This window comes from Somniosus microcephalus, chromosome 9 (genome assembly GCF_052327205.1).
Source record: "Somniosus microcephalus isolate GS21.2 chromosome 9, FLI_Smic_1.0, whole genome shotgun sequence".
Lineage (NCBI taxonomy): Eukaryota > Metazoa > Chordata > Chondrichthyes > Squaliformes > Somniosidae > Somniosus > Somniosus microcephalus.
In genome coordinates, this window is record NC_140995.1 from 37,760,205 (window position 1) to 37,783,416 (window position 23,212).

General features: G+C 48.3%; 1 protein-coding gene across 1 annotated transcript in view; it reads right to left on the reverse strand.

The window, feature by feature from the left end:
- The window catches only part of col21a1 (collagen, type XXI, alpha 1), a 639,396-nt gene that overhangs the window by 535,030 nt on the left and 81,154 nt on the right, over positions 1–23,212 (reverse strand). Inside the window, exons 4-5 of the mRNA XM_085996520.1 lie at positions 1,068–1,233; positions 723–948 (exon numbers count right to left, since the gene is read on the reverse strand). Of these exons, the coding sequence (XP_085852646.1) occupies positions 723–948; positions 1,068–1,233 (392 nt within the window). The remainder of the gene's footprint in view (positions 1–722; positions 949–1,067; positions 1,234–23,212) is intronic.

The following is a 23,212-nucleotide window of genomic DNA, read 5'->3' on the forward strand; positions in this document are numbered from 1 at the left end:
TAATCTCCTAAAGCCCCACAACCCTCCAAGATATCTGCGCTGCTCTAATTCTGGTTTCTTGAGCATCCCCAATTTCAATTGCTCCACCATTGGTGGCCGTGCCTTCTGCTGCCTAGACCCTAAGCTCTGGAATTCCCTCCATAAACTTCTCCGCCTCTCTATCTCTTTCCTCCTTTAGGACGTTCCTTAAGACCTACCTCTTTGACCTAGCTTTGGTCAGCTGCCCTAATATCTTTTCATGGGATTCGGTGTCAAATTTTGTTTTATAACACTCTTGTCAAGGGCCTTGGGACATTTTACTACATTAAAGGCTCTATATAAATACAAGTTGTTGTAAACGCCTATGGTTCATGTTGCAAAACCTAGTAATAAGTTGAAGAAGACTTGAGGTTGTGGACACTGTCATGGAAAATTGCAAAACACTGAAAACAAGAGTAAGCCAGAAATATGGTCATTATATCATATGCTGGTTAAGTTTTTTTTCTAATACTGTAGTACTTTTTAATTGTTAATGGAAATCTACAAACAAGCTGGTTTCTACTTGTTTTCTGTAACTCCTAATCTACAAGACAATGAAAAAAGAAGCCTACAGATGGAATTGGTATTGAGAATAAATGATAGTTATATATATCTAATATACAAAATATCACACAAGTATGTCCCTAGCAAAGAGGCTATGAATAGGACAGAATAAGATAAACAGAATTTGAGATATTTTCTACCTTTATAAGTGCAGAAGTGAAGGTCACAGACTGTGTATCATTCATCCTGTGTGTTGTATGAAAAATTACTGTGTTGTCTTCACCATTCAGTGTAACCGCTGTTTGAATTGTGCCATCTAGAGCTAGGATTCTCCACAAATCCCATTTTTCCTTAGTTACAGGTCTCTTGAATCGTAATGTGGACACAAAGACATAGGAAGGCGGAAGACCATCAGGAAAAATATCTCTGCAATGAAAATCCTTGGTTTTTGAATTACAGAATACACCACAAAAATCTTAGGCAGTGCTTCAATGAAAAGATAAAAGGAAATGATTTTCTAAAAAGTAAATTCTGAAAACAAATACCTTGTCTTTTCTGTTAAATCACTCTGCGATGTAATCCTATAAGCTTTTTTACCATGGTAAGAGCCTTCAATTTTAATGGCTTTTTTCCTTATATCTAGTCCAACAAGGATATCAAAACCTTTTTCATCTCGAGATGCCACAGGTATTCTTGTAGGGCAGACAGTTTCTGAAAAGAACAACAAAAGTTTTGCTGTTAAAATTCACACACAAATTCTGACATACATACACTCACACAGACAAATGGGATAATCTCTGCAAACTTGGCAGGGCAATTTTACATTAAAATACAGGTTTTAATAGTAGTTGTTAGGTTAAAAAAGTTGAACAGATATGGCTGAATCTTTAACATTAATGTTTTGAAATGAAATCTAATGTAGCAAGGTAATTAAAACCCAAGCATGATTTCAAGAGTTGTCAGAGTATCAAAGATATGAATGTTTTCACTCTTGTTTTATACATATATATATCTATATATATTCAAGTACTGTTCCTAACACAAAAGTGTACTGCAGGCATAACATGAGAATATAAGAAACCATGGAACAACATAAAACCAATTTGCCATCAAGCCCATTCCTTCCACAAACATAAGAACATAAGACATAAGACGTAGGAGCAGAAGTAGGTCATTTGGCCCCTCGAGCCTGCTCCGCCATTCAGTAAGATCATGGCTGATCTGATCTTGGCCTCAACTCCACTTCCCTGCCCGCTCCCCATAATCCTTCACTCCCTTACCATTCAAAAATCTATCTATCTACACCTTAAATATATTCAATGACCCAGCCTCCACAACTCTCTGGGGAAGAGAATTCCAAAGGTTCACGACTCTCTGAGAGAAGAAATTCCTCCTAATTTCTGTTTTAAATGGGTGCCCCCTTATTCTGAAATTATGCCCCCTAGTTCTAGATTCCCCCACGAGGGGAAATATCCTCTCTGCATCTACCCTGTCAAGCCCCTTCAGAATCTTATATGTTTCAATAAGATCCCCTCTCATTCTTCTAAACTCCAATCAGTATAGGCCCAACCTGCTCAACCTTTCTTCATAAGACAACCCCTTCATCCCAGGAATCAACCTAGTGAACCTTCTCTGAAATGCCTCCAATGCAAGTATATCCTTCCTTAAATAAGGAGACCAAAACTGTACACAGTACTCCAGGTGTGGTCTCACCAACGCCCTGTACAGTTGTAATAGGACTCCCTACTTTTATACTCCATTCCCTTTGCAATAAAGGCCAACATTCCATTTCTTCCTAATTACTTGCTGTACCTGCATGCTAACCTTTTGTGATTCATGTACAAGGACCCCCAGATCCCTCTGTACCTCAGCATTTTGTAATCTCTCCCCATTTAAATAATAATTTGCTTTTTTATTTTTCCTACCAAAGTGGATAACCTCGCATTTTCCCACATTATACTCCATCTGCCAGATTTTTGCCCACTCACTTAGCCTATCTATATCCCTTTGGAGATTCTTTGCGTCCTCCACACAATTTGCTTTCCCACCTATCTTTGTATCATCAGCAAATTTGGCTACATTACACTCGGTCCCTTCATCCAAGTCATTAATATAGATTGCAAATAGTTGAGGCCCCAGCATTGATCCCTGTGGCACCCCACTAGTTACAGTTTGCCAACCTGAAAATGACCCATTTATCCCGACTCTCTGCTTTCTGTTAGTTAGCCAATCCTCTAATCATGCTAATATATTACCGCCAACCCTGTGAGCTCTTATCTTGTGCAGTAACCTTTTATGTGGCACCTTATCAAATGCCTTCTGGAAATCCAAATACATGACATCTACTGGTTCTCCTTTATCCACCCTGCTCGTTATATCCTCAAAGAACTTCAGCAAATTTGTCAAACATGATTTCCCTTTCATAAAATCATGCTGACTCTGCTTGACTATATTATGATTTTCTAAATGTCCTGCTACCACTTCCTTTATGATGAACTCCAGCATTTTCCCAATGACAGATGTTAGGCTAACTGGTCTATAGTTGCCTGCTTTCTGTCTCCCTCCTTTCTTAAATAGGGGCGTTACATTTGCGGCTTTCCAGTCCGCTGGGACCTCTCCAGAATCCAGGGAATTTTGGTAGGTTACAACCAATGCATCCACTATCTCTGCAGCCACCTCTTTTAAGACCCTAGAATGCAGGCCATCGGGTCCAGGGACTTGTCCACCTTTAGTCCCATTAGTTTGCCTAGTACTTTTTCTCTAGTGATAGTGATTGTTTTAACTTCCCCCCCCCCCCCCCGCACCTCAATAGCCCCTTGATTATCCACTATTGGAATGCTTTTAGTGTCTTCTACCGTGAAGACCGATACAAAATATTTGTTCAAAGTCTCCACCATTTCCCTGTTTCCCATTATTAATTCCCCGGACTCATCATTTAGGGGACCAATGTTTACTTTAGCTACTCTCTTCCTTTTTATATACCTGTAGAAGCTCTGTCTGTTTTTATATTTCTTGCTAGCTTACTCTCATAAGCTATCTTCTCTTTCTTTATCATTTTTTAGTCATCCTTTGCTGGATTTTAAAAATTTCCCAATCCTCTGGCCTTCCACTATTCTTTGCAACATTGTATGCCTTTGTTTTCAATTTGATACCATCCTTTACTTCCTTAGTTAGCCACGGATGGTTCATCCTTCTCTTAGTCTTTCTTTCTCACTGGAATATATCTTTGCTGAGAGTTGTGAAATATCTCCTTAAATGTTTGCCACTGCTTTTCTACAGTCATACACTGTAATATATTTTCCCAGTCCACATACAATTTTTACTCTTATGGACTCCATTCAATTTATTTAATCACTTATTAGATCATGGATGAGAAGGCCATTTGGCTGATCTTAGTTGGTCCATCTTGAGAGATTCCACAATTTCCAACCTATTTCTTAAATAATTGCAGAGTTTTTGGCATCCACTACTTTACTCAGATGTCCGTTCAATACGTTGATTACTCTGTATGAAGAATTTCCTGACATCAGTCCTGATTTTGCTTTTAACCTGTGCCAACTTGCCCAACTCTTGCAATTTTTGAAGTAATTTTCTGGATCGATCTTCTCTATACTGTTTATTATCTCATATACCTCTATAAGCCCAGTGCAACAACATACATTGCAACAAATTAATTTAATTAACTGTAATGAAGTTTCAATGGCTCATTTTCACATTATGTCTTCGTCACAAACCCCAAAATACTTCTAATACAAATATAAAAATAAGCGTGCATTAGTTTGTTCAATGTTTTTACTAATCTAATGCAAATTCTGAAAATTGTGGTTATACCACTACATAAAATAATTAATGCTTAGCACTGCTAATTCTTAAATAATAATTAACATTCTCACTAATACAATAGCAAAATACTGTGGATGCTGGAAACCTGAAATAACAACAGAAAATGCTGGAAACACTCAGCAGGCCAGGCAGCATCCGTGGAGAGAGAAACAGAGTTAACGTTTCAGGTCTGGGACCCTTCATCAGAACTGGAAAAAGCTGGAGATGTAACAGATATTAAGCAGGTGCAGAGACAGGGAGGGTGGGGGTGGGTGGGAGGTGAGGAAGGAATTGAAGGAACATACTGTGCTGAGGTAAGAGGCAGGAAAGATAAAATGTTGCAAAGGGGGTGGCAAAATCATACAGCATAAAAAATGGGAGCAGGGGTTATGGTTGGCACAAATTAGATGAGCTTTAATTCAGACTTTTCATGAAGTAAAATGTAAAAATTAAATATTCTTTTGGCTATGCTATTACGTTAATTGAATTTAATTATATCCTATTTTATTCTAAATACCTAATTTCCAAATCTATCTTTTATCTAGCACACATCCATAGTGCCAGGCACCACATAAAATATCACAGCCCATGGTTCAAAAAATCTTGATTGGTTCAAATAACCACAAACTATTAAGCTAACCTTATTGATTGGTTCAAATGCACACCAACCAAAAAGCAATTCCATAAAAATATAAGAAATAGGAGCAGGAGTAGGCCATAAGGACCGTCGAGCCTGCTCTGCCAGTCAATAAGATCATGGCTGATCTGCTACCTCATCTTCACTTGCCCGCCCTATCCTCATAACCCTTGATTCCCTTAGTGTTCAAAAATCTATCGATCTCAGTCTTCAATATACTCAACAACTGAGCATCCACAGCCCTTTGGGGCAGAGAATTCCAAAGATTCACAACCCACTGAGTGAAGAAATTCCTCCTCATCTCAGTCCTAAATGGCCGACTGCTTATCCTGAGACTATGACCCCTAGTTCTAGACTCTCCAGCCAGGGAAAACAGCCTCTCAGCATCTACCCTGTCAAGCCCTCTAAGAATTTTATACATTTCAATGAGATCACCTCTCATTCTTCTGAACTCCTGAGAATATAGGTCCATTTTACTTAATCTCTCCTCATAGTGCAACCCTCTCATCCCAGGAATCAATCTAGTAAACCTTTGTTGCACCCCCTCTAAGGTAAATATATCCTTCCTTAGGTAAGGAGACCAAAACTGTACACAGTATTCCAGGTGTGATCTCACAAAAGCACTGTACAATTGCAGAAAGACTTCCTTACTCTTATACTCCAACCCCTTTGCAATAAAGGCTAACTTACTTTTGCCTTCCTAATTGCTTGCTGTACCTGCTTGTTAACGTTCTGTGATTTGTGTACAAGGGCAGCCAAATTCCTACTTTATACCAACATTTACTAGTCTCTCAACTTTTAAAAAATATTCTGCTTTTCTATTCTTCGTACCAAAGTGGAAAATTTCACAATTCCCCACATTATACTCCATCTGCCACTTTATTTCCCACTCACTTAACCTGTTTAACAACCTCTTGTGTGGCAGCTTATCGAATGCCTTTTGAAAATCCAAATATACTACGTCAACTGGTTCCCCCTTATCTACCCTGCTAGTTATACCCTCAAAAAACTCCAATAGATTTGTCAACCACAATTTCCTTTTCATAAAACCATGTTGACTTTGTCTAATCATATTATGATTTCCTAATGCCCTGTTACACAAATCTAATATTAGATTCTGGTATTTTCCCTACTACTGTTGTCAGGCTAACTGGCCAATAGTTCCCCGTTTTCTCTCTCCCTCCTTTCTTGAATAGCGGGGTTACATTTGCTACCTTCCAATCCACGGGGATCATTCTAGAAGCTAGGGAATTCTGGAATATCACAACCAATGCATCCACCATCTCTGCAGCCACCTCTTTTAAAACCCAAGAATGTAGGCCATCAGGTCCAGGGGATTTGTCAGCTTTTGTCCGGTTTTGTCCGTTAACCAATCCTCAATCCAAGCTATTATATTACCCCCAATCCCACAAGCCTTAATCTTGTTTAACCTCTTGTATGGCAGCTTACTGAATGCCTTTTGAAAATCCAAATAACCCTTTGCAGCCTCTTTGCATCCTCTTCACAGCTTACTTTTCCACCTAGCTTTGTATCGTCAGCAAACTTGGATACATCACATTCGGTTCCCCTCATCTAAGTCATTGATACAGATTGTAAATAACTGAGTCCCAAGCACTGATCCTTGCGGTACCCCATTAGGTACAACCTGCCAACCCGAAAATGACCCGTTTATTCTTATTTATTTTGTCCATTAACCAATCCTCAATCCAAGCTATATTACCCCAATCCCATGAGCCCTAATTTTGTTTAACAGCCACTTGTGTGGCAGCTTATCGAATGCCTTTTGAAAATCCAAATATACTACATCCACTGGTTCCCCCTTATTTACCCTGCTAGTTACACCCTCAAAAAACTCTAATAGACTTGTCAACCACAATTTCCCTTTCATAAAACTATGTTGACTTTGCCTAATCATATCATGATTTCCTAAATGCCCTGTTACCACAACCTTAATATTAGATTCAAGCATTTTCCCTACTACGGTTGTCAGACTAACTGGCCTATAGTTCCCTGTTTTCTCTCTCCCTCCTTTCTTGAATAGTGGGGTTACATTTGCTACCTTCCAATCTATGGGGACCATTCTAGAAGCTAGGGAATTCTGGAAGATCACAACCAATGCATCCACTATCTCTGCAGCCACCTCTTTTAAAACCCAAGGGTGTAGGCCATCAGGTCCAGGGGATTTGTCAGTTTTTAGTCCCATTAATTTCTCTAGTACTTTTTCTTTACCAATATTAATTACTTGAAGTTACTCACTTTCATTATCCCTTGGTTCCCCACTATTTCAGGAATGTTTTTGCGTCTTCTACTGTGAAGACAGATACTAAATATTTGTTTAACATCTCTGCCATTTCTTTATTCCCCATTATAATTTCTCCTGTCTCTGCCTCTGCCTCTAAGGGACCCACATTTACTTTCGCTATTCTCTTCCTTTTTACATACTTGTAGAAGCTCTTACAATCTATTTTTATATTTCTTGCTAGTTTACTCTCATATTAAACTTTCTCCCTCTTTATCAATTTCTTGGTCATCTTTTGCTGATTTCTAAAACCTTCACAATCCTCAGGCTTACTACTCTTTTTGGCAACATTGTAAGTCTCTTCTTTTAATCTAATACTATCATTAATTTCTCTAGTTAGCCACGTTTGGACCACTTTTCCTGTGGAATTTTTATTCCTCAAGGAAATGTATGTTCATTGAGAATTATGAATTATTTCTTTAAATGTTCGCCATTGCTTATCTACCATTACATCTTTTATTCTAATTTCCCAATCTACCTTAGCCAAATCTCCCCCCATACCTATGTAATTGGCTTTGTTTAAATTTAAGACCCTAGATTCAGACTTAACCACATCACTCTCAAACTCAATAATGAAATTCTATCATATTATGATCACTCTTCCGCAGAGGATCCTTTACTATAAGATTACTAATTAACCCTGTCTAATTACACCATTCCATTCAACAACCAGCAAACACCAGAAAACCAACAAATTAAATTGTTTCAGCACTTTTCTTCAAATTGTTTGAGGGGCCAGGACTTTCCTCACACACCCAAGTACAAACATATAAAAATTGGATTTACAATAACAAATTGCATTCATAAAGCACCTTTAACATGGAAATAATGTCACAGAGGTGTAATCAGAAAATGTAATTAGGAGGGGTGACCAAAGAAGTGGGTTTTAAGGAAGGTGTTAAAGGAGGAGAGGAAGGTGAAGAGATTTAGGGAGGGAATTCGAGTGTGAGGCCTATGCAGGGTATCCATGGCTGCCAATAGTGAGGCTAACGGAGGGGTATTCAGAAAAGGTCAGAGTCAAAAGAACAGCCAGTTCACGATAGGGTGGTCATACGCCTATGGAGGTTATAGAGATGGGGAGAGGAATGGTCATGAAGAGGTTGAAACATGAGGATGAGAATTTTAAATTGGAGATATTGGGAGACAAGGACCAATATAGGTCAGTGGGAACGGGGATAATGGGTGTGTAGGACTTGATATAAGATAGGATACAAGCAGCGGAGCTTTAGATGAACTAAAGTTTATGGAGGATGGTAGGCCAACCGGGAGAGCATTGGAATTGTTGAGTCTGGAGTTGCGAAAGGCATGGATGAGGGTTTCAGTAGCAGATGGTTATCAAATCAAATCAAATCAAATCAACTTTTATTGTCATTGTTAGTGCACAAGTGCAGTACAACGAAATGTAGGCTTGCGGCTCCCGAGAGTGTACAATTTGGATTACGACACTTAAACATTTCAACATACATTTGTACATATATATTAGCATAAATATGACCATAATAAAGTTATGGAAGTGAAAGCAGGTAGTCTTTCTGATGCAGAGGATTTGAGGTTGGAAGCAGTCTGACAGCAAAGTGACAGTGGAGGGGTCATGAGGCGGTGAAGAGATGGAACTGAGTGTTATCAGCATACATGTGGAAGCTGATCTCATTTCACCCAGGGGCAGCATGTAGACGCAAAAGAGAAGTCAAGGGCAGCTCTGGAGGTAATGGTGAAAGAACTGGAAGAGAACCCGTTGCATGAGATATTCTGGCTACAATTGGATAGTTGAGAGTGGAACCAAGCGATGGCAGCCCAACCATGCTGAATAATGGAGGAGAGGTGTTGGAACAGGATGGTGTGGTTCATCATGTCAAAGGATGCATAGAGGTCAAGGAAGATAAGGAGATTTAATGCACCTTGTCACAGTCACAGAGAATGTCATTTGTGACTTTTGTTAGGGCCACTTTGCCGTCATAGCAGGGGCAAAAATCTGATTGAAGAGATTCAAACAGGAAGTTGTGGGAGAAATGGAAAGAAATTTGAAAGGTGACAGCAGGTTTGAGGTTTATGGAGAGGAAAGGGAGGTTGGGATTAGGGCAGTAGTTTGCAAGGTCAGATATGTGCTTTAGATGAGGTGGAGAGGACAATGTCCAACAGTGTCTAAGGAGAGTGAACCATTTACAAAGTCAGCTAGCATAGGGCTATTAAGGAAAGTTGTTGATAAACTGTGTAGTGCATATGGCACCAATGGAGCAGGAGTTGGATCTCATGGCTGAGATGAGCACAGAGAGGGCATGAAAGAGGAGAATTAGAGAGCGAGGAAGGTTCAGGGTTAGGGTGAGGGGCAGGGTGTAGGTCTTGGCTTGGTGGGCAAGGGGAAGCAGTAGAGGCTTGGTGACAATAAAGTCCATGAGTTCCTTGCACTTGTTAGAAGTGAGGGTGGAGGGGAAGGAAAGAGGACTTTAAGGAGACAATTGTCTGTAGATATACAAAAAAAGCTAGGGGTTACCTTTGCTCGCCAGAATCATTCTAGAGTGGTGAATAGTTTAAGAGTGAGCCCTGGTAGAGCTATATTAGCTCCAAACAGATCTTCATACCATAATAAATACCTTAAAATTACATAATCCTCAAAAAATATGAAACTTACTCATAGGGGGCTAAATTCAATAGCCCCCGAAAGTGGGCAAAGGAATGGCGCTGCGCAATTGGCCCACGCCCATGGAAAGCAAAGCAAGTAACACGTGACCTCTATCCGCAGGGGGCCAGGAGGTCCTTCAGACACACACTGTGAAGGCAGTGGGAGCACATAGCCGATGGGGTCAATGCCAGCAGTCTTGCCCCAAGGACATGGATGCAGTACCGAAAGAAGTTCAATTACTTCACACGAGTGTTCAAGGTCAGTGAATGCATCTTCAAATGCCGCCTCCCACCAACTACACCATTAGACTCATAGGCCTAGAAATTCAGTATAGCCACTTTTGGGGCGGTAAAGTCGGGCGGGCACTAAATTTAGCGCCCGCCGGAAAGTGGAGGCCACTTCGCCGATATTCAGTAGCTTTGGCCAAGGAGTTTGGGCGAGCGCTGAAACTGGCGTTGCACTCCTATCTTTAGGCGCTAAGCCGGCGGTGCAGACTGATAACGCTGAGGCCGGGCGCAGCGCAGGTGCGGTCATGTTTTGATTGACAGCAGACACCCTGACGCCGGCCAGCTCTTAAAGGGGGAAGGGTCGACTTTGTCTGTTGCCACGCCCTGGATAGTGGAGCCCTGCAGCTAGGCCTGAACACTGCTGGTGGACCCAAATAGCGCCTGAAGCCATGCAGAAGGACCGTGAACGAGCGCAGCGCTTCTCAGAGCATGCTTTGAGGGTGCTGCTTAGGGGTTTGGAAAAGAAAAGAGAGATCTTGTGCCCGGACAGTGGCAAGAAGGCTCCCAGGAGGCAGTACAGGAGAGCCTGGAGGGAAATCGCCCAGAGGGTCTCAGCCAACAGCGATGTCCCCAGGACTGGTGACCAATGCCGCAAGAAGTACAACGACCTCACTCGGTTGGTCAGGGTGAGTACCCTTTCCAGTGTCCTCCTCATCCTTGCATGTGCACCTCACATTATGGGCAAAGGGACCTCAAAGGCCTAATGGCCAGCCCTCCTCCTGCAGCTATGGCACTGGCATGATCATCAATAGCACTTTCTGCACTTTACACACTGGCCAAGCTATTCGACCATGGGAGGCAGTGCACACAACAACAGGGCACCACACTGGCCAAGCTATTCGACCATGGGAGGCAGTGCACACAACAACAGGGCACCACACTGTACTTAGAGGCCGTCCTTTCTCTTGCAGGCCAAGCTGGCGCAGAATCTGAAGAGCCGGACTGTCACCGGGGGAGGCCGTGTCCAGTTCCAGGAGCTCAGTGACCTGGAGGAGCGCGTGTCTCGACTCATGCGTGCCCGGGTGGTTGGCCCCGTAGCTATTGGAGATGCCGACCCTGTGCTGGGCCCCAATGGTAAGGACATGACCGTTTGCACCTCTCTCGTTCCCCTTGCGCATCAGATCTACATCCTTTGCCACTGTCCCACCAATGCGCATAATGCCACCACTCATGCCTCCCTCGCTGATGCCCTGTCCTCACTCTAAAGCTACGCTTGTGCCTTCCTGCTTTCAGCTGGTGAGGAGGAGGTCCCTGAAGCTGAGAGTGCCAGTCCCTCGGAAGAGGAGGACGACGAGGACCAAGAGGAAGGCGGCACATCGGGGGAACCCTCATCCGCGCCAGGGGATGGCAATGGAGGGGAGACGTCTTGCCTGGAGGAGAGCCAGGGGGAAGTGTTGCAGGGGGGTGTAGCTCCTGGACCCAGTGGCGTCCAGGCACGCGGGAAGGGTCGGGCAGCACGGCGGCCTTCTCCCCAGAGGGGGGAAGTGTTGCAGGGGAGGGCAGTTGCTGGGCCCAGTGGCGTCCAGGCACGCGGGAAGGGTCGGGCAGCTCGGCGGCCTTCTCCCCAGAGGGAGAGTCCGGCCTCCAGTCCGGAGACGGTCCTCGCCCAGGAGGTGCGCCTCCTTGATGAAATGTCCGCGGACTCGGAGCGGCGCCACACCGAGTTCATGGGGGTTGTGGGACAGTTGCCTCAGGCCATTCAGTCCCTGGCTCATAGTGTGGCCGATTTCGGGGACTCACAGGCCAGGGGTGTCGACCAACTCGCGGCAGCACAGGACGCGAATCGAGAGTTCCTGAGTGGTGCCGTGCAGACACTGGCTGGTCTGATGCGGGCACAGACCAGGGCAGTTCGGGCACTCACTTCTGCCACACTCACTGTGTCACGGAGGCATCGCCAGGGCACCCGCCGCCCTGCTGCAGCACAGCGGTCTGGCCTTCACCAGATTGCTGCGCTTGCTGCAGTGCCAGCCCGGCCGAGTGCCAGTGTCTCTGGCGACCAGCGAGCGCCTGGCATCAGCCAGCTTGCCCCCATTGCTGCAGCCGCCACTGCCACTCCCCCAGCCAAGCTGCGACGAGCTGCTGCAGAGACTGATGCTGCCCAGCCACAGCTGCAGCAGTCAGCAGCCGGCCCCTCCAGGGCCGGACCTCGTCTAGGCCGACCCCCAAGGGCATCTGCCGTCACGCATTCTGCCCCTCAGGAGCCTTCCCCCAGCCTTGCAACACCCACAGGGCCCAGGTTGAGGCGGAGCAACAGGTTGGGCAGGGGCCGGAGAAGCCTGCACAAGGACTCGCCCTCTCGGCACACCAAGTAGAGTGTGTTGCCAACTGTTTTTTTATATGGGGGTGTTTGTGTTCTGTATGGGGGGGGCTTATTTTGGTAAGGCCGAAGATGAAGGCAACTGTTTTTTTCTATGGGGGTGTTTGTGTTCTGTATGGGGGGGTTTGTCTTGGTTAGGCCGAGGATGAAGGCCAATTGGATGGACAAGTTTTGTTATTCCTCCCCAGGTTCTGGGAGTGAGATATGTTTTTGACTGTTTTTTGGGGGTCTTGTCTGTTTTTCTGTTTCATGTGGGAAGGGCCCTGAGTTTGTTAAATAAAGCTTTTTATTTATTCAGCTTGTCCAGGCGTCATGTTTCAAGTGGTTGTTGCGTTAACCGGCTGAGGGCTTGCGGAGCGGCTGCATTCAGGTGCGTTCATTGCCACAAGCCATTCCCTGACAGGGGGCCTAGAAGTGTCGTTCAATAAGCCGCCGGCGGACGGCCCTTGGACCTTGTGGCTCCCTCCTGGGCTGATACTCCTCCTCCTCCTCCTCCTCCTCATGGTCCTCCTGCTTGTCCTCCTGAGGTGGTGGTCCAACGTGAGGTGGCAGTGCCTGAGTCCTGCGGATAGCCAGGTTGTGCAGCATGCAGCAAACGACGATGAACTGGGAGACTCTATCCGGCGAATACTGTAGAGATCCGCCGGAACGATCCAGGCAGCGGAACCGTTGCTTGAGGATGCCAATCGTTTGCTCTATGATGTTCCTTGTGGCTTGATGGCTTTCGTTGTATGCCTCCTCTGCAGGGGTCCTGGGCGCGCGGAGCGGGGTCATGAGACATGTACACAAAGGGTAGCCCTTGTCCCCAATAAGCCATCCCCTTGGTGGAGGCTGTGCCTCGAACATGTCAGCCACAGTAGTCTGGCGCAGGATAAATGCATCGTGGCTGCTTCCTGGAAAGCGGGCATTGGCAGCTAGGATGCGCTGCCTGTGGTCACACACCAGCTGTACATTGAGGGAATGGTAGCCCTTCCGGTTGCGGTAATCCTCGGCATTGTCGATAGGTGCCCGCATAGCCACATGCGTGCAGTCAATGGCGCCCTGCACCATGGGGAAGTCGGCGATCCTGGCAAAACCGACTGCACGCTGCTCCTGCCTCTCTAGGGTCATGGGGAAGGAGATGAATTGGTGTCTCCTTGCGAAAAGGGCATCGGTGACCTGCCGGATGCAGCGATGCACGGCGAACTGGGAGATGTTTGCTATGTCCCCAGCAGCGGCTTGGAAGGAGCCGCTTGCATAAAAGTTCAGAGCCACCGTGACCTTCACTTCCACCGACAGAGACGTCCTGCACATCAGCTGTGGACGCAGATCTCTGTGAAGCAGCTGGCAGATCTCTGCAACCACCTCCCTTCTGAAGCGCAGCCTCTTAACACAATGCGCGGCAGTCATGGTGAGCTAGGACACCTGCTGCCGGTATTCCCTGAGTGGGTAAGGCCTACGTTGCCGACGCCTGATGGCCCCTCTGCGTCTAGGCATGGCTGGCCCTCTCACACAGCGTCTGCGAGCCCTTCGCACATAATGCTGGAACTGAGGGTTGGAACCCCATGCAGCCCCCATAATAAACTTGCAAACAGTGAAATCACAATGAGTCAAATTTCCAAGCTCTGGCCAGAAGCCAAAAATACCTCTCCTATGTTGTCCCAAATCAGTAAGGTCTGTTCCTTGATCTCTGTCCAGAAATCCAAAGCACTAAAGTCATTGCAGCAAAATGGCTGGCCTTTATAGTTCAGTCTAAGTGCCCTTTAATTATCACTCCCCGAGGCCCGCAGGGCCTCTGCTGCGTTCCACTTCACAGTTCTTAACAGCGCCACGCCCACATTGGGCGGGCGCCACTGAATTTCCGGTTTGGGGCGCACAAACAGCGTTGCACGACGAAATGACGTCATAAGCTGCGCGCGCAGCTGAGCGGGCGCAAACACTTTGCGCCGGCGCTAAATGTCAACTGAAGTTGGGCGTAGGCGCAGATCGGCCTGCGCCCGGGCGCTAAGTGCCTAGCGCTCGAAATCTACCCCTCTTATGGCGCTAACGGCTGGCGAACGCAACTGAATTTCTAGGCCATACACTGCTCAATGCACCACATCCCATCATTCACCTACCAACACTATCTATCAATCACAACTCAAACCTCGCATTCATTGCTTCACCTCACCCTCGCACACTTACCACTGCTGCAAGCCTCACACCCACATCTTGCACCTTGCACACACTGCTAGTTATTCACCCATGACAGGCACATCACCCAAACACAGTGCACCACACTCACTGACACGCTTCCCTCTCTCTTGGAGGGCAAGGTGGCTCATAACCACAGGCAGCAGCAGTTAACCAGTGGGGGACGGGCAAGCCTGCATTTCCTTACCCAGCTGGAGGAGACGGTCCTCGAAATTAGTGAAGGGGCAGTCACTGACGCCGTGGCAAGCGGCAAGGCTGAAACCATTGAAGATGACGGTATACGATGGCCTTGCCAGCGACTCCCAGATCCCATAAACAAATTTTAAAAAAATACTCATACTTACTCCACCTTCTCACATCCCACTCCCACTCATCCCACAATCTCTTCTCATTTACAAGCTACTGATGGTGTAAGCATGCACATCTTGCTTTCCCCCCCTCCCCTCACCACAACCCTACCCTTGTGCCTTTCTCCTTTAAGATACCTAAGAACTCCAACCTGGCCAGTCAGTGCAGGAAGAGCAAGAGGAAAGTGATGGAGAAAAAGAGACACCGTCACTCGATTTCACACTTGCAGGCACCAGCTCAAATACTGGCACTGCGCGTACTTTAGAAGGCAGTATGGAGGTGGGATCTGCAGGTAGTGAGCCATCGGGCATGAGTGGCCTGTAGCCAGGTCAAGGGTAAAGGATAGCGCAGCTGTCAACTCTGCGGAGGACGAGGTCGCACATGAGTTCTGTTGCAGAGGACTCAGATGAGGACTTCGATGGGGCATCCTACAAAAAAAGGATGATGGGCACGCACACAGAAATTCTTGGTGCATTGGCAGGCCTGCCAGAGAGCCTGTTGTCACTGTCAAGGAGCATGGAGGAGTCCAGCACCAACTTTGTACAGGGTTCTACGCAGAGCTTGAAAAAAAAATTATTACCGAGGTATCCTCACTGCTTTCCTCCCTCAGCCTCTGCACCGAATTACTTCTCATCCTCGGTGATTTCAACCTCCAACTCAATTCATCATGCTCTCCCTCCTCTGAGTTCACTAGCCTCTATCCTCCTTTAATCTCTCCCTCCATGTAAACTCCCCAACCCATATTCACAGGCACCCCCTCGACCGTGCCATCTCTCGTGGCCTCACTACTCCCATCGTGTCAATCTCTGACCACTTCCACGTATCGCTCTCCAGCCACATCCCCCTTCCACCACCACCCCAGCCTGACTTCCTTCTGTGTCCGCCCCTGGAAAAAACTCTCCCAACTCTCTTACAACTGCATTTATGAAATCCCAACTGTCCAGCCTTTGGCCCTCCATTCACCACAACATTTCTGCAGCTACCGATTTGCTCAACCATACCCTCACCGCCACCTTTGATGCCCTAGTCCCTATTAAAATAATTACTCTCTCTCACCCAGGCCGATCCCCCTGGTACGGCTCTCATCTTCACTCCCTTAAGTCCAAGGAACACAGACTTGAACGGATATGGCAGACAACTGGTTTAGCCATTCACCGCCAGATCTGGCTGAACCACATAAAGCATTATCGGGCCCTGCTCTCGTCTGCCAAAATTGCTCACTATTCCAGAATCATTCTGGAATGCAAAGATAAAACCCCAGCTTCTAGTCTCCACTGCTAACCGTCTTCTTAAACCCCTCTCCCCGTCTCCTCCACCCTCACCTCCAACAACAGGTGTGAGGAGCTCATGGATTTCTTTGTCTCTAAGATTGAGACCATGATTTCAGCTGCCTCTGCCACTTCCCTTCCTTCCCCTAGCCCACTGGGCCAAACTTACTCTAATGTTTCCCCCTGCCTTAGCCCTGAACTCACATCTTTCTCCAGTTTCTCTCCAATTTCCCCTCATGACCTCTCCGCGCTCATCTTCTCCATGAGACCCACTTCCTCCTCCCTCGACCCTATTCCCACCAAGCTGCTGAGCACCCAACTTCCTTTTCTGGCTCCCATGTTAGCTGACATGGTTAACGGTTCTCTCTCCTCAGGTACTGTGCCCCTCTCCCGCAAATCTACCGCCATCATCCCTCCCCTCAAAAAACAACCCTTGACCCCTCTGTCCGTACAAACTACCGCCCCCATCTCCAACCTCTCTTTCCTTTCCAAAGTCCTCGAACGTGTTGTCGCCTCCCAAATCCCTGCCCATCTTTCCCACAACTCCTAGTTTGAATCCCTCCAATCAGGTTTCCGCCCCTGCCACAGTACCGAAACAGCTCTCATCAAAGTCACAAAGGACATCCTTTGTGACTGTGACAAAGGTAAACTATCCCTCCTCGTCCTTCTTGACTTGTCTGCATCCTTCTCCAACGCCTCCCCACCGTCGTCCAACTGGGTGGGTCTGCACTTGCCTGGTTCCATTCTTATCTATCGAATCGTAGCCAGAGAATCACCTGCAACGGTTTCTCTTCCTGCTCCCGCATCGTTACCTCTGGTATCCCCCAAGGATCAATCCTTGCCCCCCTCCTATTTCTCATCTACATGCTGCCCCTTGGTGGCATCATCAAAAACACAGCCTCACTTTCCACATGTATGTTGATGACACCCAGCTAAACCTCACTACCACTTCTCTCGACCACTCCACAGTCTCTAAATTGTCAGACATCCAGCTCTGGATAAGCAGAAATTTTCTCCAATTAAATATTGTGAAGACCGAAATCAATGTTTTTTGTCCCCGCCACAAACTCCGTTCCCTAGCCACTGACTCCATCCCTCTCCCTAACATCTCTCTGAGGCTGAACCAGACTCTTCGCAACCTTGGTGTCATATTTGACCCTGAAATGAGCTGCCGACCACATATCTGCGGCATAACTAAGGCCGCCTATTTCCACCTCCATAACATCGCCCGTCTCCGCCCTTGCCTCAGCTCATCCGCTGCTGAAACCCTCATCTATGCCTTTGTTATCTCTAGACTTGACTATTCCAATGCACTCCTGGCTGGCCTCCCACATTCTACCCTACGTAAACTTGAGGTGATCCAAAACTCATCTGCCCATGTCCTAACTCGCACCAAGTCCCGTTCACCCATCACCCCTGTGCTCGCTGACCTACATTGGCTCCTGGTTAAGCAAAGCCTCGATTTCAAAATTCTCATCCTTGTTTTCAAATCCCTCTATGGCCTCGCCTGTCCCTATCTCTGTAATTTCCTTCAGCCTCACAACCGTCAGATGACGAAAGGTCATCAACCTGAAATGTTAACGCTGTTTCTCTCTCCACAGATGTTGCCTGACCTGCTGAGTATTTCCAGCATTTTCTGTTTTTATTTCAGATTTCCAGCATCTGCAGTATTTTGCTTTTGTATTAGGGTTAAGTGCAGTTTCAGTTAATACTTTTGCTCACTGAGATGGGATTTGTGCTGTTCCTGGAAAAGCACACTAAGCCAACAAGGAAATACAACAGAAAATGCTGGAAGTACTCAGCAGGCCAGGCAGCATCCGTGAAGAGAGAAACAGAGTTAACGTTTCAGGTCTGGGACCCTTCATCAGAACTGGAAAAAGCTGGAGATGTAACAGATTTTAAACAGGTGCAGAGGTAGGGAAAGGGGGACGGGAGAGGAGGAAGGAACTGAAGGAACATTCTGTGCTACTGTAGGAGGCAGGAGAGATCAAATGTTGCAAATGGGGATGGCAGAATCATAAACAGCCTGACAAATGGGGGCAGGGGTCATAGTCTGAAATTGTTGAACTCAATGTTGAATCCAGAAGGCTATAAAGTGCCTAATCGAAAGATGAAGTGCTGTTCCTCGAGCTTACGTTGAGCTTCATTGGAACAGTGTAAGAAGCCGAGGACAGAGAGATCAGAGTGGGAGTGGAGCGGATAATTAAAGTGACAGGCGACCGGAAGCTCGAGGTCACCCTTACGGACTGAACGAAAGGGAATACAACATATATGGATGGAGAAAAGTGTGTAAGAATCTTAACTATCTAAAGAAACAACGCCTATAAAAGTGACAGTGTGGCGGAGCCACTAAAGGACTCAGATCGTTTGTATATAATTCCCCTTAACAACATGTTAGCTACAGCCTGAGTCTGTATCTTTATTTATACTGTTTACTTGTACAGAGCGTGATTACTTTAACAGTGCGGGTAAACGCGATGACGTCACACCGTACATCACGTGATCCCCCACTGGCGGGAAGAACATGATGACGTCATGACATCAACCACAGGACCAGCGAGCAGTCCTCGTGCAGCCTCCGAACTGAATAGACCTACACTCGATGTTCTCCTGCTGTTACTTGTTTAAACCTGTTAGTTTCCATTAAACTTCGTTTTGTTTGAGCGCCTGAGTGGACCTCAGTCTTTGGATAGGAACTAGACATTCCTACATTGGTGACCCCGACTTTTGCGAACGGTTTTCGCAGAAGATTATCAACATGGAAACGAACGCCGTTACCTTGAAGCTACCGCAGTTCTGGGAGCAACAACCAGCCGCGTGGTTTATCCAGGCTGAAGCCCAGTTCGCCATCAGGGACATCGTTGCGGATCAGACCCGTTATTATTACGTGGTCTCTGCCCTTGACAGCGCCACAGCCTCGCGGATCGTCAGCCTACTCGGTAGTCCACCTACTGATCACAAGTATGACACCTTAAAGGCACGGTTGCTGCAGGTCTTCAGGCTCACGAAGTCGGAGCGCGCCCGCCGGCTGCTCGCTATGCCCGGCCTCAGGGACTCCAAGCCGTCCGAGCTCATGAGCCAGATGCTCACACTCCTCGGGTCCGAGCCAGAATGCTTCCTCTTCATGGAGCTATTCCTCAGCCTACTCCCGGAGCAAGTTCAGGCTGCCCCAGCCAGGTCCGAAGTCACAGATTGCGCGGAGCTTGCTACCAAAGCGGACAAGATTTTTGTGGTGACACAACAGCACTGCGCGGCCATGAGGCACCCATCACCCACAGATGCTGCTCCAGCTCCTCAATCAGCGGGGTTGTGCTTTTACCACGCCCGTTTTGGCGCGAAAGCAAGATGCTTCCGCCCTCCCTGCAGTTTTTCGCACAAAAAAAAACATCTACAGCCACCCTGGCGAAAGAGGACCGGGTCTAACGAGCGCCCCGCGGCTGCGATGGCCATCGGAGATTCAGGGAAGCTTCTCTTCATCACCGACTCCCTATCTGGTTGATGTTTCCTTTGCGACACCGGGGTGCAGTGTAGCATCCTACCTGCGTCAAATCTCGATATACTAGCTGGGGGCCACGGCCCCGCCCTCGCGGCGGTTAATGGCGCGACCGTTCGGACCTTCGGAAGGCGGCGGGTCCAGGTCTGTTTCGGCAGCCAGCGTTTCCACCGGGCATTCATCACAGCCAAAGTCACGCAGGCCATCCTTGGGGCGGATTTTTTGTGCGCCAATGGCATCCTGGTCGATGTCAGGCACCGTCGATTGATCAATGCGGCCATGTTCCACTCCATCCCGTGCCACCGCGGTAACGCCGTGCCGCGCACTGTCTTCTGTGCGTTCCCACCTCCAGACGACTTCACTCGGCTCCTCGGAGAGTTCCCAGATCTGACCAGGCCCACTTTCACCTCCTCGGCCACTAAGCATGGTGTAGAACATCACATCACCACCACCGGCCCCCCGGTTTACGCACGGGCCCGACGACTCGAACCCGGCACGCTCGCGGCTGCGAAAGCGGAGTTCGACATGATGGAGCGGCTGGGGATTATTCGCCGGTCGAATAGTCCCTGGTCTTCGCCTCTCCACATTGTTCCGAAACCCGGCGGCGGATGGCGGCCATGCGGCGACTACCGACGCCTGAATGACGCCACTACTCCTGATCGGTACCCGATCCCGCATATCCAAGATTTCTCAGCCCATTTGGCGGGAAATACCTTTTTTTCAAAAGTCGACTTCGTCCGTGGTTACCACCAGGTCCCCGTGCACCCGCAAGACGTCCCAAAAACCGCAGTCATCACCCCATTCGGCCTGTTCGAATTTCAGCGGATGCCGTTTGGCTTGAAGAACGCTGCACAGGCTTTCCAGCACTTGATGGACTCCATGCTTCGGGACCTAAAATTCCTCTTCGTCTACCTCGACGACATCCTCATCGCCAGCCCTAGCAAAGAGGAGCACTTCTGCCATTTGCGCACCCTCTTCACACGCCTCAGTCAACACGGTTTGATTATCAACCTGGCCAAGTGCAAGTTCGGCCTGCAGCGGATTGATTTCTTGGGCCACCGCATCACATCAGACGGCGCAATTCCCTTACAGACGAAGGTCGAGGCGGTTACATCTTTCCCGCGCCCGCAGACCGTCAAGGCCCTACAAGAGTTCCTCGGGATGGTCAATTTTTATCAGCGGTTCGTCCCTAAGGCGGCTCTGCTTATGCAGCCCTTGTACGAGGCCCTCAAGGCCAAGTCCGGTAAGGATCCGATCAGCTGGACGGCCGAGATGGACCGGGCGTTCGTCGACACCAAAGGCGCCTTGGCCAACGCAACCATGCTGGCGCACCCACTTCCAGGTGCCACCATTGCCCTTACCACCGACGCATCGGACTACGCAATCGGCACAGTGCAGGAACAGTGGGTGAATGGGATGTGGCAACCGCTGGCGTTTTTCAGCCGTCAACTATGACGAAATGAAAGAAAGTACAGCACTTTCGACCGGGAGTTGCTGGCCCTTTTTCTAGCCATCCGCCATTTCCGGTTCTTACTAGAGGGACGTCTGTTCACGGCTTATGTGGATCACAAACCACTAACGTGCGCTATGGCCAAGACCGCCGAACCGTGGTCAGCTCGGCAACAACGTCACCTGACGTTCATTTCAGAATTCACCACGGACATTCAGCATTTGTCCGGCAAAGGCAACCTGGTGGCGGATTGCCTCTCCCGCGCGACTGTGCACACAGTCCAACTCGGAATCAACTATGCCCTCATGGCTGTGGATCAAGCCTCGGACCCAGAGGTCCAAGCATACAGGACCAGCCCCTCTAGCTTCCAAGCGGCTGACGTCAAATTCCATGCCGCAGGCACCACGCTATTTTGTGACGTCTCCATGGGAGCTCCCTGCCCTATCGTTCCAGTCGCCTGGCACCGGAAAGTGTTCGATGCCATACACGGATTGTCACACCCTGGCATGAAGGCCTCGCAAAGGCTGATGTCGTCAAAATTCATCTGGAGGGGTATGCACCTGGATGTCCGCCACTGGGCCAACACCTGCGTGGCCTGCCAAAAGGCCAAGGTACAGCGTCATGTAAAAGCTCCATTGGCCACTTTCGCTGTTCCGGAGCGTCGATTCGACCACGTGAATGTGGACCTCGTGGGGCCGCTTCCACCTTCTCAAGGTTTTACACACATCCTCACAATGGTAGACCGCACCACTAGATGGCCAGAGGCAGTTCCTTTGGTTTCCACCACTTCAGCAGACGTGGCCAGAGCTTTCATCTCCTCTTGGGTTGCTCGTTTCGGGGTACCGGCGGACATCTCTTCCGATCGTGGACCGCAGTTTTCCTCTGAGCTCTGGAATGCTGTGGCTCAAGGGCTCAGCACCAAACTACATTGCACCACCGCCTATCATCCACAGGCGAACGGCCTGTGCGAGCGATTCCACAGGTTGCTGAAAGCCGCTCTGCGGGCCAGTCTTCAAGGCGCGGGATGGGTGGACAGACTTCCCTGGGTCCTTTTGGGTCTTCGTACGGCGCCCAAAGAGGACTTACAATCGTCCTCGGCGGAACAAGAGCAGGCCAGAGGCTGGGAATTCTGCGGCGGGTGTCTCACCTCCTGACTCCCCAAAGCCTTTCCACCATCTACAAGGCACAAGTCAGGAGTGTGATGGAATACTCTCTGTAATGTATATACCTTTAAGGGGAACTATCTTTTACAGCTCATGTATACTGCAGTACCGGCAGTGACCACACCTGTATATAGCACTGAGTAGTAATCTGTACAGATCAGTTCCACTGTGAGCCACGTTGAGTAAACACCTGTTGTACCGTTTCTCCAGCAGCCTGTGTCTTATTATACACGGACACAACATTGGCGACGAGGGAAGTTCGAACCTACCTGCAACTCTGCATCACCTCCCGGGGAATCGTTCCTGGAGATCAGTGGATTGGAGGTCAAGGCCAGAGACTCGGGCGTTGACCACGGGCAATCGCCCAGTCATCCAGCAGAGACTCGAGAATTGCGGGGGAGGCTGTCGAGAGCCAGGCTTGGCTTTCCAGTCGAGGCAGTCCAGCGAAACGGGCTGGCAACAGGTAGTGTGCAGACCCTTCCCGGACAGCGGCGGGCTAGAGGCCGAGCAGCGTCGACAGGAGAGAGAGAGAGGGCAGAGCGCACAGGGCGCAGCCGGTGTTCAGGGGCCGAGCAGCATCGAAGAGAGGGAGAGAGAGAGAGGGCAGAGCGCACAGGGCGCAGCCGGTGTTCAGGGGCCGAGCAGCGTCGGAGAGAGGGAGAGCGAGACGCACAGAAACCTGCGAGGCGCCGCCATTGCCACGAGGACCGCTGAGAGCGGCGTTGGCAGCAGCGCAGGAGAAGCACGCAAAACCTACAAGGCACCGCCATTGCCACGAGAACCGCCGGGAGCGGCGTTGGCAGCAGCGGGGGAG